This window comes from Stegodyphus dumicola, chromosome X2 (genome assembly GCF_044657685.1).
Source record: "Stegodyphus dumicola isolate Sdum_Otavi_A_Nest chromosome X2, ASM4465768v1".
Taxonomy (NCBI): domain Eukaryota; kingdom Metazoa; phylum Arthropoda; class Arachnida; order Araneae; family Eresidae; genus Stegodyphus; species Stegodyphus dumicola.
This window is the reverse complement of record NC_140781.1, coordinates 199,934,554-199,950,244: the sequence shown is the minus strand read 5'-3', so window position 1 is coordinate 199,950,244 and position 15,691 is coordinate 199,934,554. Positions and strand designations below refer to the sequence as shown.

Below are 15,691 nucleotides of genomic sequence, written 5' to 3'. Positions count from 1 at the left end.
GTGCGATTTTGTAAAACACGGCAAGGAGTTTGCTATTCTGCACTTTTTCCCAATTTTGCAGTTAATATTTGTCATGATTAAGCAGTTTTGTTCCATAAAATTTCTAGCATAAGTGTAATTGTTGGAAAAAGTGTTGAGTAAATAAAAAGAAAAGAAACATGTCTTTGCTTCGTGAAGACAAAATGGCGGCGAAAAAACAACAACAGAGGGTTGCTGTAGCAGAGTTGGTCATCAAATTTTCGCCAAAAAATCGCCAAGTTGCCATAATCCAAGGATCAACCAGAGTTTGGTTTAATTTATGTTATTATGGCCATCTAAGGGGAGAGATGCCTTTGTGGAGGACTTTCCAAGTGAAACTTGCTCGTATACACATTATGCATGGGGAAAACCAAGAAACCATCCACGCAGCCAGCCCAATCGGGGGATTCAAACCTCTGACCGAACTACTAGTAGTCAGTGACTTTACCGCTCAGCTGCTGGTGGACATATAAAGGGAAAATATCTTCGATACAGTTCAAATCTTTTTTCCAGTGTCTAAAATTTTTCTATGATGTATATGATTATTGCAATAACAATATTACGTTATTTTTTTACTTTTACATTAAAACCATACATACATAAACAGAACAATAAACAAAGGTTTTACAGGCTCCTTTCTGACTGTAAGAAATACAAATTCAGATAAAATACTCCAACACCCTGGAACGACATTTAAACACATATAAAAGTAAAGGAGCTTTTGCAGAAAATCTGTCTGCTTTGCACCTGGAGCTGAACTAGATGATTTGATTACATTTGTCATCTTTTATGGGTTTCTTCATGGTTACTGTACTCAAAAATGGCATCCAGACATTGGTGATGATTATGGCCTTGTCCCACTTAGTTACTATGTGTGAATGTTTAAGATCACATAAATCAGATGTTTCAGATAATAATGCTTAAATGTGATTTTAGCATGTACTTTATTTCACTTTTAATTCCATTTTAATCATGTGTGCTAATTACCTTTTTAACTATAAATACAGTTTTCCTCAGCTGAAGTTTAAAATGCTAACTCTGAAATAAAATTACGCTATTGGGACACCAACATCCTGAAGGAGATAATTAAGATAAAGCACAGGCACAACAAAGTTATTTGCCTAGGAATAAAGCTTTTTGGAGGAATGATTTATGACATGGAAAAATACTTAAGGGTTATCTGTACTCAGATTATATGAAGAAACTGGCTGATGTTCGCATTACATACCAGGATTTTATTCCCTTCTCTCAAAAAAATTTAACCAGTTACTCTATCACCAGAATACGAATACAAGATTGGTAAATGAACTGTCTACCTGGTTGGTTAGTTGATTATAACAAAGCTTACTAGGGTGATCTGTGTTTGTAAAGAAATTTCTTACAGAAAATACTTCACATCCAGGCTAAAGAAAAAAACACAAAAGAAGCAAACCTGTGATAAACTACCAGTGTTCAGTTTTTCTGCTCAGCCAATTTTCAGCAACTCTGTGCATGACAATAGAATCATATTTGTACTACACATAGTAAAATCCAAGAAAATACATTTTCAGCCAAATAGCTCAATAGCTTGAAAAAACACTACTGTTATTCAATAATTTTTAGCCACCTAACCAGTGCCTTTATCACCTTGATATACGCATTTATTAGAAAGGGTTTCCGCCATTAGATTAGTTTTATATAAATAAATATAAAAGAATATTCCTTCCAATAACCCAAACTCATTTTAAAACCTTCATGTCTCGCTATTTTAATTTATATATAAAAAAAGAAAAGAACCTACATATACTGTTAGTTATCTATTGTTAGTTATTTTAGTATTATATATATTATATATATAGTTATATATTTAATATTATATATATAATATTGTTAGTTATTTTAGTATAAGGAAATGGAGAGTGGAACAGGTCTGTTGCAAAACAGTTTGGTGGTGATTTTAAGCGTTTCTCTAATTTCGAGGCTGTTTTTATGCTGGGGTTTGGTGATGATTTAACATATTACTGGAGAATGTTATTATTGTTAGTTATACAATACTAAAATAACTAACAATAATAAAATATCACAATATTAATTCCCCCCAAAATAGCTAAACAAACTGACACCCTAAACTTGCTTCTAACTCTTAGTAAGCACTAAATTTGATGATAAAATTCTGTTGAATCCTAATAGATTTTAATGTACACTTCAGAACCATGATACTACTAAATCTAAACAGCTTATTGCATGCACTTTTACACACTTTAACCCCTCAATGCACTCAATCGAGTCAACTCAAGACATCCTATGCACTGAAGTTAATATGTTCAAGAAAATTTTCCCACACATGAATACAATCAATTATATCAACTATAATTTTGAGTCTACTTCCTTTCATCCATTATAATTTGCTGTCGGCATGTCAACAGTAAATTCATGCATACACTTTTTTTCAGGCGACACCACGACAAAAGGCATTGTTTTCATTTCAGAAGACTGCACTGAATTATAGCAAGTTTTAATTTGCGATTGCCCACTCATTTACATTATATAACATTTTTAAAATTTATCTTTACATTCCCCCATTTTTGATAGAAATTGAAACTTATTACTTAGTTCAGTTAATGATCATGACAATTTTTTTATTGCATGAGTTAACTCGGTTTGGTTACATATGCAAATTAGTGTATTTTTAAAAAATGCTTTTTGTGTTTGATTTTACAAGATATAATGTTCTTTTGTTAAAAAGTTAAAAATTTGGCATGAAAAAAAAAAACTTTTTAAATTTTTAATCAGGACAACAAGGGGTTAAAGTCATACAGATTACAAAAACTATTAAAACAAATAACATGAATTCCATAATGTTCCACAACATCCAAACAAGATGAAAGAAAGAATGGGATAGAGATTAGCCATCTGTTTAGCTAACAGTATTTTAGCAAATGCTAAAATTCAGAAAACTAGTACAATTAAATTGGCTTGAATTAAAAAATAAATCAATTTTCATCTTCAAATAAAAGTTTCCTTAACTTTTAAAAATTTGCACTAAAATCAATTATAAACCATAAATTAAAAACTACACTATTAACATACAACTTTAACATGCAATATTAAAATAATCACTAACTGATGATGTAGTTGGTGTTAAGGAGTATGTGTACTGCTGCTGTTGAGGACAAGGTTGCTGAAGTTGCCGAGTAGATTGTTGTCTGTTACGTTGATCACTCCAGGACCTTGCGCCCATCTTGTAATGACTAAGGACACATGTAATGATCCCCACAGCTAATAGTACTGTTATCACAATAATAAAAATCTGTACTGCAGACACTAGAGAGGAAAAATCTGATTTTAGATAACTCATAACTGAATTTCAACTACATAATTTTGATAAATGACAGCCTATTCATATGCTTATAATATAAACTGCAAGATACAAAATGTTTTTCATACATCATTCCGGAATAAATTTGGAAAATATATCGACAAGGTTAAGCTTATGATTTATGTTCCAGTTTTTCAGCCAAAATATTTTTGGTGTATTATAAATAGGTGTAGTTTGATCAATAATATAAAAGTTCTAATCAGAAATTATAATTTCTCAGTTTAATTTGGAAAAAAGAGCGCACTTGCATTATTCACAAATTAAATGCAAAGAAAATTAATTATTGCTGAATAGATTTCCTAACTGAAGCAAGCACATTGAAAAAATGCGAGCTATTGGAGGCAACAAAAAATCAGCATAATATTAATAATGGTTTTTATTGACTTCCAATAATCAATACTGTGTTACTTTAATGCAAATTCTAGATACTTTAAACTAGGTTTCAACTCAACATTTTGCTACATTACGAATTTTAAACAAAATAAGGTAGTAATATTGAAATATATATATATAATGCAAATATGTTTTTAAATGAACTACAAAATCTAGAGCAGGGTTTCTCAACCGGTGATACACAAAGGAAAAATAGATGGTAAGCAAAGTATTTTTAACTATTAAATTCAAAAATTAAACCCCCCAACATCCTGATTGAGGTTTTTCTCCAACACTTGTAAATTTATATGTTCTGAGCCTTGTTCAAATGTGGTGGTGGTGGTAGTATTTGTAGTGGTGGCACTAAAGGTTTTCAATTTTTGTTTAGATGATAAGCATTAGTCAAAAGGTTGAGAACCGCTGGTCTAGAGTAATCTGAATGATAATTAACTCTCCAACCAGACAGGGGTTTGGCTCCAAAATCTGCCAAATTTCCCCAAGCTATGATAAGAAAAAGCTGTTTTCTTGATTATAATACCAAAATGCGCTTGGTATTTTGTAAAAAGATTCTTTCATTTTAATTACTCGAACATATTTCAAGATGCATGTATGCAAACTTAGTGTAATTACAATATATATGGCCTGGCCAGTTAGAAGGTTAAAGTATGGTAAGAGAATCTTAGAATTTTTAAACAGTACCTATAAAAGATATAACATTTTCAATATAACACAATCAAGGTTTCATAAAGAACAAAATCTCAATTCTGGGCATACTTTTGAATATTTTTAAGTAACTCTTATACCATCTAAATTTCTGCCATAATGCTTCCTTCTCAGGTATATTAAAGTTAAATGCATTTACAAACAATAAATACTTGGAATGAATGCCAAAATATAAATTTTTGATTAAAAATTTTTGAAATAGAGTAAGAAAATTAAAACATTTTTGGAATTGGTTTCAGGAAGTTTATGATATTTCAACAGAACAATTTTTTAATTATTTTGCATTTCTATGAATTAATAAAAATCACTATTAAGTACTGGCTCTAATTCCATCTCTTACAAGGCACCTTCATTCTATTAAAATTAACATCAAAACAACTGAGTTTTACTAGTCATTAAATAGAAAAAAAAAAGTGTATGGGATTAGATTTCTAATTTAACCCCCTTACTTTTAATGAAACATATTCTATTAAATTAATGATGTAAATACTGCTTATAGTATTTCATTTTCTTCTTTTCTTGAACATTTAAGCAGGTAGATGGGATGCTTAGAGTACCCTAAACGGAATTTATTTTAAAATAATATATTATTAAATTTCCGGCAATTATACCCTTCTGTAGTTGAGAAATATAAAAATGAGCTATGAGACATTCATACAGTATGCCCCCTTTTCCAGATGTATGGTTTTAATGATTAATTTTTTTTTTTTTTTTATTTATGACTGAAGGGGACAGACCTCATGGTACATTAGAACATTATAAGTTTTTCACTATAATATATAAATTTTAGTAGGCAGCTATCAACAGCATGCAAAGAGGTCTGACACAAAATGCCTATCTACTTAATAATTTAGATGTGCAACCTGCCTTCTCACACCTATTATACCATAAACCCTTTTCTACTTAATGTCATAAAAAGAAAGGTTTTAACAGAGCGCAGTGTACTATTAATATATATAAATATAAAATATTTAGAAAGCACTGCCTGTGATATTGTCAACATCCCACCTACACATTTAAATGCTAATTTATTCATCAAATCTAGGCAACAAATGGGAGGGAAATGTGTTATTTCAAATGACAGACTATGAAAAACATGATATTACTTCTAATAGCAGAATATTAAAATACTGTATTGCAGATATAATCTAAAACTTCTAATTTAAACCACACTTTTGATTAAAATTTTTAAGATGTAAAATTAGGGTGCAGCTTAAATTCAAACTGCTACTAACATTTTGTATCTCAATACATCAGGTAGCTTATTATACTTACATTAGTAACTGTTCAAGAAAATTTTCTTATCTTATTATCCTTAGTGAAAGATAAGAAAAGACCTATAAGGAATGCATTATTTTTTATCTATGTTGGTATATTGTTTTCAGATGGACAATAGTCACATGAAAAAGTCTTTATTACAGTTTACTACTTAATAAAAGGGAAAAAAAATTACAAAATTATGTTATTCAAATTACAGATATTTTATAATGCAATTTAAAAGTTATTAGTCGATTTAATCATTCACTGTCTTCAACCTAGCATTAAATTTTAAAGAACTACAAAAGCATTCACTTTCCTTATTTATTAGTAAAAATGAAACCAAAGAAAAATTGGTATTTTAGAATACAACAGATTTATTTTTTGAGTTTGTTTCCACCTATCATAATTCTGACCTGACTGCCTCAAATCATGGTTTCCTACATTACAAAAATTAAACTATAACATTTTATTCTCTGACTATGCATTATATAATGAATGCAAATGATAACACCAATAAAAATTCACCATTTAATCAACAAAAATGTAGCAATACATGAAATTTTAAACTATTGCAAAGAAAGTTTAGTTAATAGAACAGTGTTATACAAGATCTCCAAATCAGATCACAACTTGCAGAGTTGAAAAATTTAATGAACTGCTTCATCTTAACTTTACACAAACAGCAGTTGAAACAAATGCTACAGAATTTTCTTCATTTACTAGTCTTTGTGGCAATAATATTTTTGTATTTTGCCATAGTATCCCATACAATTATACAATGCTTTTCCTTTATTAATCCACTCTAATACAAGCTGATTACTCATCTAAGATGCCCAATTGTTTCCCACAAGAAATGCTAGATTTATTAAATCTCGTTAGGTAAAGCTTAACAGGTTAAGAATCAAGACTTTTCCTTCGATGGCAAAGAGCATATTTTCAATTTAGTTTGGAACTATCAATCAATAATCTTTTATGTTAATTTTTTTCATTTCTAAAAGTAAATATAATAACAAATAATGAAGAAAAACACTACCCTTTTCTAAAACACAATCAAGGTCTTTTTCACCAGATCTACATTAAGACAATGTTTTGATGTAGACCAATTTCCCTTTATTATGGCCTAGATTCTGGATTCAGAAAAATTCTGCAGTAAGTACAGGCATCTTGTTCAGTTTTTCAACAGTAATTTTGGGGAATAAGAAGTGCAAAAGTTGTTAAAATATATTTGTGTGTTGCCAGCCTAGTGTACTGAATAAACAGAATTTTTATCAAGTGCTCTAAACACTAATAGGTACTTGCATATCAATGCAATTAGTAAAAGTTATTAATTTTTCAGAAAGTGCCAAACTCTGATGACAATGCACATAACAATTCTTAAGCTTCCTCATGCATTTTCCCTATGCATTTATTTTATTGTATTTTAAGTTCTAACAATTTTTATAGATAAATAGTCATGTTTTTCATCTCACACTCAATTTTAAATATGAGCTTGTGGATTTTAGATGCAGTTTAAGAAAGTGAGATAAAATTTCTGCAGGAATGCAGTATTTTGTGCAAAGCTGTGACAGGAAACAATTGCTCTGAATTTATTCTTAAAGTGATCACCATGAAATTGCCACCACAACAAAAGAAACAAAAACCTGCTTGTGTGGAAGATATTGATTTTGAAGGTAAATATCTATTTAAAACATAAAATAACTACACAGTAAATGCTTGTTTGCAATTCTTTTTTGAAAAATCACCAAATTCAGCCAGTGCAGCTGCTTTAATGTGCAAGTCCAAATAATGATCTCTGCTAAAACTGTTCAACAGTAATTTACAGTTTAGATATACAGCAGCATCCTTAGAATTAGTAATCGGTAAAAGCAGAAGAGAATCTGCAATTCCTTTGAATCTAAAACATAATGGTTCTTCATTACGTATATAGAATTTATCTTCATTTCCCAACTAGATTTCAAAATGTGCATACATGTTCGGAGGTATTTGTGTAACCTCGCTTTCTTTAAATAAGAAGAATTAGATATAACTAAAAGAAAATATTAAGGTTCTTTTGCTTTTTAAAAGCATTATCTATAGAGATAACAAATACTACTAAAATTTTATATTACTAATCATTTCTTGGTTGCTATTAGTTAAAATTACAGTATTAATATTTCTGCTTTAATGTTATAAGCACATATATAATAACAAAAAAAGTATATGAGAAATACAATATTAAGAAAATTTCAACATTATCACAAAAGAAAAGTCTAATAATTTAATCAAGCACCAGCTATATTTAGTCTTAAGCTGATAAACAACAAGAAACTGACAGCTGAAACTGAACCTAAACTTTATCTCTGATGTGATTTATCTCACTTTTCTAACAGTAATATCAGATCAAGTCCACACATTTTATCCCGGCCAAGAGGCAATGGTTGTACTTGCAGGGCCGGCACTAGTCATTTTGCCACCTCGCACTATCTCTGCAGGTCCTTCATACGGCTGTGCAGCATCTAAATTCTAATAATTTCTTTACCCCTGGATTCTGCTGTCCAGGCCTCCCATAAATTCAAAAAAATTTACCATCCCTTAAATTTTGTTGCTTGGTACTCCTCTAAGTGCTAATAATTTTGCTGCTCCTAAATCTGCCACCCAGTTTAGCCTCACCCATTGCACCAGGCTTGTGCACTTTTCATTGGCTTAGGCCCTAGAAACCTTACAGGTGACAAATTTCCACACCTCCATCCTAATATTGAAGGAGAAGGAAAGCATTTTCTCTATGTAACTTTATTTGAAAAGCTACTTACAAAATTTAAAAAAAAAAAAGAAAGAAAAATATCAGTAAAGAATTAAACCAGTAGAATAAAAACCACTATCTGATTAAAAGGCATAAGAAGTTACAAAAATAGTCTCTTAATTTAAATTTTAAACTAAATATAGCCAAGTAAATAACAACAACTCTGTTTACTTTAAAATGCAAAAACATTTAAACCATATACAGTGGTGCATTTTAAAAGTTCTTACAGATAAAAATGATAAAAGCTTTATCAATATACAAGACTAAAGAACATTACTAACTGGGATACACCTTTTTCATTTAGCATAATTAAATAATAGACATCAATCTACTTTAGATAGTCATGATAATTCTGGGGCAGATAAGCATGTTGCACTCACACATATAACTTGCAATAAATGCCAACTACAGAATGCTTATAGCAGGAGGGGCCAAAGTGCAGCTCATGCATATAAAATATATGTATGAAATATGGTAAACTAAATCTATTCATTGTCCAAAAGGAAGTAATTAATTAGTTTAGACTCTTTTTACAAACTTAACAGGGATTTCTTTCTATTTAAAAACCTCCTCCACTACTTGTATAATGATGTAAATATTAACTTGTGGCTTTTGGAAAATCTAGATGCAGCTTTCAAACATTCCTGAATTCAAATGTGCAGCTCTTACTGACATGAAGTTTGGCCAAACCTGGCTTATAGTGTACTAGGCAGGGTGTACAAATGCCTATTTTTGAATTTAAATAATTTTTCTTTCAACATTAAATTATTAAATGGTTTCCATATACTGATGGTTTTCAAAGTAATATTAAACCTCTAATTAGATGATATTAAAGAAGCATAATTATGTATTTTAACATGCAAATATAATAATAATTGGAGGTAATATAATTTGTATATAAATTTATGAATTAGTAGCATAAAGTACAATAAAATATCTTGGAAGTTTTTTTGGCATTATTACTTCTACTAATTACTTTAATTAGTAGAAGTTACTTTAATTACTTAATTATAAAGTTATGTATACACACATACTGACAAACCAACTGAAAAAAAAAAGGTTTTATCTAAATGCAAATAAACAACTGAAGTGAATATAACGATCATAATGTTGCTTGCATCTGCAAGCTATACAACTTTTCAAAACAGTTTATTGCATTTATACCTCTGTTTGCATTCATTTCCTCATTTGCTTTCAATGCTTTAAACTGAAGTTTTGCTAGACCGATTTCTCAAATTGTTGTGTACAATTCCAAAAGTAAGGAATAACAATCTTTCATTTTCTGCTGGTGAAGATCTTGCTTTGATTAACATTTCTATAGTATCAAGTTATTTTTTCTCTGCATATTTGTTCTCAAATACTACTGATATCTATCACTCAAGTACATGGCTGGCTCTAGAGCCAGTACAGCCACAATGGGCAGCAAAATGTCCATAGTGGCATCAGGCCTGTTCAAGTATGGTCAGCGACTCGACCGCTTCATTTTTAAAAACGGCTTTGCAAAAGGATGGAATATGAATTGTAAATTTCAGTGTAAATATGAACAAAACAGTTTATGCATATTTTCTGTTATTAACCCCAATGCCTGTTACTTTCTGTTATTAACCCCAATGCCTGTTACTTTTTAACTGCTAATAAGGTTTTAGCTTCATATTTAAAACATAAAATACATGTCAAAAATCTGCTGATGACTGTGCTTTTTGATATTTTAAATAATTTTATGCATGCTTTATCATGTTGTTTTCAAGTTCCAAATTTTAACAGCTTTAACAATGTTGCAATCACAGTTTTGGTTTTCATCCAAGGGAACTGAAATTAGTTTGATATGATGTAAGCAATTTACTGCCATATTAATCCTCTCGTTGCATATCCCACAATTTTCATGGACAATGATTTTATGTTCTAATGGAAAAAAACACTCTTTCAAAAATTTTTGTATATTTTAACTCTAAAATATATGTAGATTAGATATATGTAATAAAAAATATATAATGTTTTCACCTATTTTGATAAAAAAAATTATGCAGCAAGAGGGTTAACCCTGCAGTGCTCGTGCGGTGTCCCAAAGACAACAGGGATATTGTTTTTTTTAATGGCTTTATAAACAGATGCGCGATCAAGCTATCTGCTGTCTTACCTTTCTGTCAACTATACACAAATAAGTAGAAATCATAGAAACAACACCATTTTCATTTTAGTGCTGAGAGGAACAGGTTATATGCCAATGTGCACTGCTGGAGTTTAGGAGACGCCACGCGACCGTTTTTGATTCTAAATGTAAGCATTTTAAAATTTATATATTTTAAATTTTTAATTATCAACAGCTGTCCTTAGTAGTATTTATTATTGTTTTTTTTTCTTTCATTTTAATGATAGATAAGAGAAATTGTTTGTGAATATATTTAATTCTAAATGTAAAAATAATGCATTTCTTCTGGTATTTATAATTTTTATGGACAAGAATATTTTTATTACTTATTTTCTTACCCTTAGAGTCAAGATGACTTCTCAGAAAAAATTCAATATGGCAAATGAACGTGATAGAGAAATAGTACTACGTATGCTGATGGAAGAAGATGAATCAGGTGATAAGTTAGATGATTATAGTGATACAGAAGAAGATAGAGTGGAAACAAGAGAAGAAAACACAGCAAGAAATAGACTCCAATGACAGCGATAGTGATGGTTATATTGCGAATAACTATTTCCTAGGCCGGAATAAATCATTAAAATGGTCAAAAGTTTTACCCACCTAAAAATATACGCACTCAGCAAGATAACATTGTCACTCATTTACCAGGGGTGAAGGGTGTCGCGAAGAACGCTCAAATGCCGGAGCAATGTTGGGCATATTTTTTCGACAATGGCATGCTATCTAATATAGTTAAATTCACAAATGAAAAGATATCCACAGTACAAGAAAATTATTCTCAGGAAAGGGATGGCCATTTGACAGACATAATTGAAATAAAAGCACTTCTAGGCATATTATACATTTGTGCTTCTAGAAAAGATAATCACGCCAATACCAAGGAGATATGGTCCTCTGATAAAATGCATATTGAGTTATGCCGTCTAATAATGTCTGAAAAACGATTTAGATTACTTTTATATTGTTTGAGGTTTGACAATAAGGACACACGAGAAATAAGGAAGAAAACTGACAATTTAGCTCCTATACGTCATGTGTTTTCTTCATTTGTGGAAAATTGTAAGAATGCTTATTCAGTTGGAGAGTACAGTACAGTTGATGAAAAGTTAGAAGATTTTAGAGGTAAATGTTTCTTGAGGCAGTATATCACTAGTAAACTAAGTAAGTATGGGATATAATTATTTGCATTAGTAGGTGCTAAGATGTATTACACTGTAAACCTAGAAATATATGCTGGCAAGTAGCCTGCAGGTCCATTCGAAATTAGCAACAAACCAGCAGATGTTATGAAACGGCATAGTTCTGTAATCTCAGGAACAGGTCGCAATATACCCGTAGACAATTGGTATACCTCATTAGATTTAGCTAATTGTTTGCTTCAGAATAATCTTACTTTGGTTAGAACCACGAGGAAGAATAAGAGTGAAATCCCTCCAGAGTTTACGCAAAGAATCGAGAAGTAGGAACATCACTGTTTGGATTTTAGAATGACTCAACTCTAAGAAAAACAAGGTGGTTCTGATTCTCTCCACTATGCACCTGATGATGCAATTGATGAAACATGAGAAAAAAGCAAGCCACAGATGATAACCTTTTATAATGCAACTAAATCGGGAGTTGATATTGTTGACCAGTTGTGTAGCACTTATAATGTCGCCAGGAAAACGAACAGATGGCCTATGATCATATTTTATAGTATGATGAATATAGCAGCTATAAATGCTCAAATAATATATCACGCAAATAATTTATCAATCAGCAACAGATGCAGTGAGTTTTTAAAACTTTTGGGTGGTAATCTGGCTGATGATTCCTTGCATAGACGTTCTCAGTGTTCATCATTACCTAGAAATCTCAAGCAGGATATTCAGAGCATTTTCCCAGATGAGGGTACAGTTGAACTTACTGAATAGGCTTGAGCTACTAAAAGGTACAGATGTCATGAACGTGGCCATTCCAAGAACAGGTACATCAAGTACAAATGCCGCAGTTGTAAAAAATTTCTATGCTTAGAACACACTCAGCAAATATGTGCTGATTGCTAATTTGTGTAACTTACTAAATTGTCCCTGGGCACTGAAAACCCTAGCTACGACTCTGTCCATCACATATAGAGATTATTGGTTTTAGGATATTAGACCAATCAATATCTGGCATCATGCATATGTTTGATTAACCTAAATTTCTCTATTTGTTCTGCATATATATCACTTAATAATTTTTAAGTTGCATTTAGATGGGGTGGGGGGCTTATATCCAAATCCCTTCCCATTCATTATAGAGAATGAGGATTTTCTTATAAATTGATGCATTTGTAACAAAAATTTACCTACCGATGATATATTTTAGATTTTTCAGAAGATGTTTTTACAATATAGCTGCTTAAATCATTCACTATATGTTTTGAATTAGTGCACTCATCATCAGATTAATGTTTGAGACTAGCCAGGCATGAGACTACATAAACTTTCTTGCTGAGTAAGTTGCATAAGCTTCCATTTTCTGTACTCTGTAATTAAAATCTCTTTAAAAGCACGGCAAATTACCTTAAGTTTTGATTTTAATACATTCTCATCATTTAAAAAAAGGGGGGGAGAAGATTTGATTTTCTTTAATGATTTTTTTTTTTTAAATTTGCTGATTAAAATCAGTGACACCCTGGTATTGGGTTAACAAAATCAAAATTTTATTTTCAAGAAAAGAATTAAAGTATTGTATGTCATAACTTTAAAACTGCACAAAAAGAGGATAACTGTATGAATAAAAAAAAAAAAAAAAAAAAGGGGGGGGGAGAATAAAAATGAGCATTTAATACATAAAATAATTTTTAATTTTTAGTCCAAAGGGGCTTTGTCCCTGAAGGGCTATTGTTTTCGTTTTGCGCTGAAAACTTTAAAAGGCTGTATCTCTTTTTCAAATAGTTGCCACCAAATACTATTGTCCTGTATTATATTTGATGAAATTAAACAATGGAAAATCTGCATAAATGTATGTATATTTCTCACATTGTGATAAAACAATGGTACCTAGAGCCATCCAATTTTGTATGATGCAATCCTACCACAAATGTGGGGATCTGGAAGCCCAAATTTGAAATATGTTTTATTATCAATTTCATATTTTTTAAAACTTTAATGAATTTTTTATTAACAAACTCAACGATTTAAAAGCGAGCAAGGGGAACACTCTACAGGGGGAGGACGTTTTTAATCTCCCAACGCGTAACTGTGTATCGGAAATTCTAAAGATATGCTCATTTTAAAATTTTGTGACATTGCTGTTGAACTGAATTTTATGCTTTCAGGGCAAAAAACATGATATTTCAGATTTTCTTTTTTTAGAATTTATTTTCATTTTGCTCAATCAAACTCCAGTTTGTTTTAAATATTTCAAACCAGACTATAATGAATTTGGAACGATTGAAGCTTCAAGAAAAAAAAAAAAATTTTTTTTTTGCGGTTACTGTAGCATACTATATTCAAAGATGCCTTTTGTGTATGCTAAGTTTACTTTTGACACAATTATAAAAGATAATCAAAGGCAACATCACAGCCAACAATTCCCATGGAACAATGAAACACAAGGATAGAAAAGATAAACTGAAACTTTTGAAAGTGAGAGGAAAGAAGGAAGAAATATTCTAATGACACCAGCAGCTTACTTTAAGCAAATTTTAAATAAATACACAGACTGGTAACTTATACCCAAGTTTTTAAGATCACAGTTACAGAAACAACAGTACAGTACAAGCAACAATTATCTGACATTAAATCCTGCACTAGAAAACAAGCATCTAGTAACATTTATTTTCAGTTTCATTTGGCCATCATATTATAGTAAATCAGTTAAAGTGTATTTGGTTTTTGACATTTTGATACTAATATTTGATTAAATTTAATAATTAGAATGCAAAAAATAGTGGATATTTGATAGAGTGTCCCAATTTAAGTAATCACAGTAAAACACATCATATTAAAATTTTTGTTTCAGCAAGCTGAAATATTACAATGATTCATTTTACAGTTATATTTTAAGTGCAAACAATGCAGTTCAAATTAATATGAAATTATGCAGTTTTTTTGAGATTGTTACTACTCGGTGATGTTTCATAAAAATAAATAATTTGCCCAATAACAAGCAATTACTGATAAGAAACATATAAACAAATGCATGGAGAAAATGCATACGATTATTTTTAGATGGCTATTTTCAAAACATAAAAAAATTACAATAATTTTGAAGGGTAAAGGTAGTTTAAATTTAGGAACTATAAAACAGAGACTAAAGGTTAAATGCATTCATAAAGGACCAAATATTTATAATATGTACAGATAAGTATATGAACTGTCATGCTCTTGTTGAAAAAAATTGCTGCACTTTGCATTATTTCATAAGCATATAAATATATAAAAATTAAGAAATAAGGAATTTACTCCTGAATGTTACAAATTTAAAATTATTAACCAATACCTATCATTATACTATAAACAACAGTACTGACAGATACATCTCATTTACGAGACATTCAAAAGTTACAATTTTTGCACTAATAATTTTATGCCTACCCTCAAAATACTGCTTTAATACCAGCATCAAAACATGTCGACGTATCAAATTTTAGGCAAGTGAAAATTTACCGACAATAAAATAGGTGTAACAGGAATAAATAAGAATAACATAGTAAACATGTTGAATTGGGGAAACTTCTGTTTCTCAGCCTAAAAAAAAGTACTATTTTAAAAATTAAACGTTACGATTATATAATTGGTAAAATAATTCTTCATTATTTCATACATACATCGGTAATATTACCATACGTAGAAATGAAATACACGCGGAGTACCAAACAGCGATTAGCAAAGTAAAACTGCCGACTTGTAAAATAAATTCAACTACGGAGATTTTCGCAAAGTTTAAGCTAATTTTGGCCAAGTTGGAGGTGGCACACGAGACGGAAAATAATAATGTTTTTTTTATTTCCGTCTCTCTCTCTTTTTTTTTTTGGCATTTACTTTTAGAGGGCATTTGA

The 15,691-nt window shown here is 30.4% G+C and overlaps 1 protein-coding gene across 11 annotated transcripts in view; it reads right to left on the bottom strand.

Annotated features, from left to right (window-relative positions):
- LOC118187932 (low-density lipoprotein receptor class A domain-containing protein 4-like) overlaps positions 1 to 15,691 on the bottom strand; it is a 365,193-nt gene that overhangs the window by 15,422 nt on the left and 334,080 nt on the right. For all 11 annotated transcript variants that reach the window (XM_085809234.1, XM_085809233.1, XM_085809232.1 and 8 more), the window contains one exon: positions 3,122 to 3,321. In XM_085809234.1, coding sequence (XP_085665360.1) covers positions 3,122 to 3,321 — 200 coding nt within the window. The remainder of the gene's footprint in view (positions 1 to 3,121; positions 3,322 to 15,691) is intronic.